At 51.9% G+C, this 2,446-nt stretch overlaps 1 protein-coding gene across 1 annotated transcript; it reads left to right on the top strand.

The window, feature by feature from the left end:
* Positions 1 to 747: 747 nt before the first annotated feature.
* On the top strand, positions 748 to 2,098 carry LOC113828175 (uncharacterized). Its single transcript, XM_070119740.1, has 2 exons — positions 748 to 860; positions 1,339 to 2,098. Exons 1-2 carry the CDS (start codon positions 748 to 750, stop codon positions 2,096 to 2,098), a joined length of 873 nt encoding a protein of 290 aa, XP_069975841.1.
* Positions 2,099 to 2,446: the final 348 nt, after the last annotated feature.

The following is a 2,446-nucleotide window of genomic DNA, read 5'->3' as shown; positions in this document are numbered from 1 at the left end:
CTCGGGTATAAGTTATATACACGTGATATCGGCAGAGCTCAGGAATCACCACCGGCGCTATCAGGGAAGATTCCAATTAGCGTAATGTACCTCAGTAACGATAAGGTAAAAGCACCGTAGGGTTGTTTTTAGATCACGCCTTCATTGGTACGGTAAGTGTTATTGAATGGGGGGGGGGGGGAACGATGCTTAATGGATACGCCGGGACATGTCAATAGAATGCTGTTCAGAGGATAACAGTGAAGATGAATAAATTGCTGTTTTTTAATCAGATGATAACAGTCAAGAGGAATAAATTGCAGTATTTTTTTTTTTTTTTTGATTAGATGCTTTTGTTCTGAAAGCTGATGAAACGAACTTTTTGGAAAAAGATAATTTTGTATCGTTTCTATCGCGGGAGTAATATCAACTAATACAAAGCCTTTTACTCGAAGTGTTGTAGATTATTGCCATTCAACGCCACCATTTCCTAACTGCGATTTAGTTATTTGCTTCTTGAGGGAAAAGGGATTCTTCTGAAGATAAGGAAGGCGATCGAGGATAAGGCACCCGGCGGCCGTGGGTGGCACTGGCCCCGCGGAGGTCGTGGCACCCCGGGGTCGAAGTGAAATCCCATCTCATCCCGTGAATAACCTCGTTAGTCCCGCGGATCGCGCGTGGTGCCACCTCGCTGACGTCAATAGAGGAGGCTGGGTCATGACTGTCATGAATATTCACGGACCCCGGTGTACTCTCCTTCCGGCGATCATGACTGTCATGAATATGCACGGACTCCAGTGTACTCTCCCTCCTGGCGATACCTTGTCATGTTTTGTCTCCGGGTTGTCAAGTGCTGAGGGAAGCCGTGATTTTGCGGCTTGGTTTGTTTAGCGAGTAAGCGTAGTGTTTATCGACTTTCCCAAAGCTTTGTGAAGGCAAACAAGTTTCTGTCTGATGAGCTAGATTGAAACTAAAAAAAATGTACCCGGCTCTTATACCTCCGTAAAGTTGTTGTTTTTTTCAGAGCTCCTTCAATATTGATGTGTAAAAAAAAATGTGTATCAGTGACCATCGACCTATTAAAAACAGCCTATGTGTTGGATTTTTATCTTATTTTTTATTTTTTATATAATAACAAAGAATTGACACACCTCGCGAGCTCTTTCGGTATTCGTCGACGCCAGCAACAATCCGTGAACCCGCGAGCGTGTACTGAAACGTGGGTTCCGAGGTCCGTAGGAGTTCTGGAATCGGGAGGGAGGGGGGGGGGGGGGGGGGGGGGAGGGGGGGGGGAGGGTTCAGCCCCAGGACGCCCGAGGTCGAGCAGGAAACAAGCGGATGTTATTCCCGTGATTCTAGGCGGGGATTTGGGGCACGCGGGGAGGACGGGGCCTGCAGAAGGAACTCGACGGGAGGGCGCCATCCTCAGGGGCCCGGGAGGACGGAGCCTGCAGAAGGAACTCGACAGGAGGGCGCCATCCTCAGGGGCCCGGGAGGACGGAGCCTGCAGAAGGAGCTCGACAGAAGGGCGCCCTCCTCAGGGGCCCGGGAGGACGGAGCCTGCAGGGAAAGGGAACTCGACGGGAGGGCGCCATCCTCAGGGGCCCGGGAGGACGGAGCCTGCAGAAGGAACTCGACAGGAGGGCGCCATCCTCAGGGGCCCGGGAGGACGGAGCCTGCAGAAGGAGCTCGACAGAAGGGCGCCATCCTCAGGGGCCCGGGAGGACGGAGCCTGCAGAAGGAACTCGACAGAAGGGCGTCATCCTCAGGGGCCCGGGAGGACGGAGCCTGCAGAAGGAACTCGACGGAAGGGCGCCATCCTCAGGGCCCGGGAGGACGGAGCCTGCAGAAGGAACTCGACGGAAGGGCGCCCTCCTCAGGGGCCCGGGAGGACGGAGCCTGCAGAAGGAGCTCGACAGAAGGGCGCCATCCTCAGGGGCCCGGGAGGACGGAGCCTGCAGAAGGAACTCGACAGAAGGGCGTCATCCTCAGGGGCCCGGGGTGTGCCATGAGCGAGGGAGGGGTCAGGGTCAGGAGGCGGGGACGTGACATAGAGGGTCACTCCACGAGAGCGTTGCCGGGCGACGAGGCACGAGGGGCGCCCGCGGCACTCGCCTGATGAGGGCCGGGGCGGGCGGGCGCTCAGATCACCCTTTCTAAAAGTGTCCGCTTTTTTTTCTTTCTTCTTCTTCTATTTCTTTTTCTTCTTCTTTTCTTTCTCTTTTCTTCTTCTTCTTCTTTTTTCCTTTTTCTTCTTATTTTTCTTTTCTTTTTTTTCTTTTCTTTTCTTTCGCTTCGTCTTGCTCTTTCGTTTTCAATTTCTGAAATCGGATGTGTTTACAAGGTTATTTTTAATTTGGTTCTATCCTTTTTTAGGAGTCCATATTATGTATCTTTACACCAATATTATTTTCACATCATATTATCTGGGATAATTCACATTTTCTTCTTCAAGTTCATCATGTCC

Source organism: Penaeus vannamei, unplaced genomic scaffold (assembly GCF_042767895.1).
Source record: "Penaeus vannamei isolate JL-2024 unplaced genomic scaffold, ASM4276789v1 unanchor602, whole genome shotgun sequence".
NCBI lineage: Eukaryota > Metazoa > Arthropoda > Malacostraca > Decapoda > Penaeidae > Penaeus > Penaeus vannamei.
Note: the sequence above shows the minus strand (reverse complement) of the source record. Positions and strands in the feature narration are given on the sequence as shown.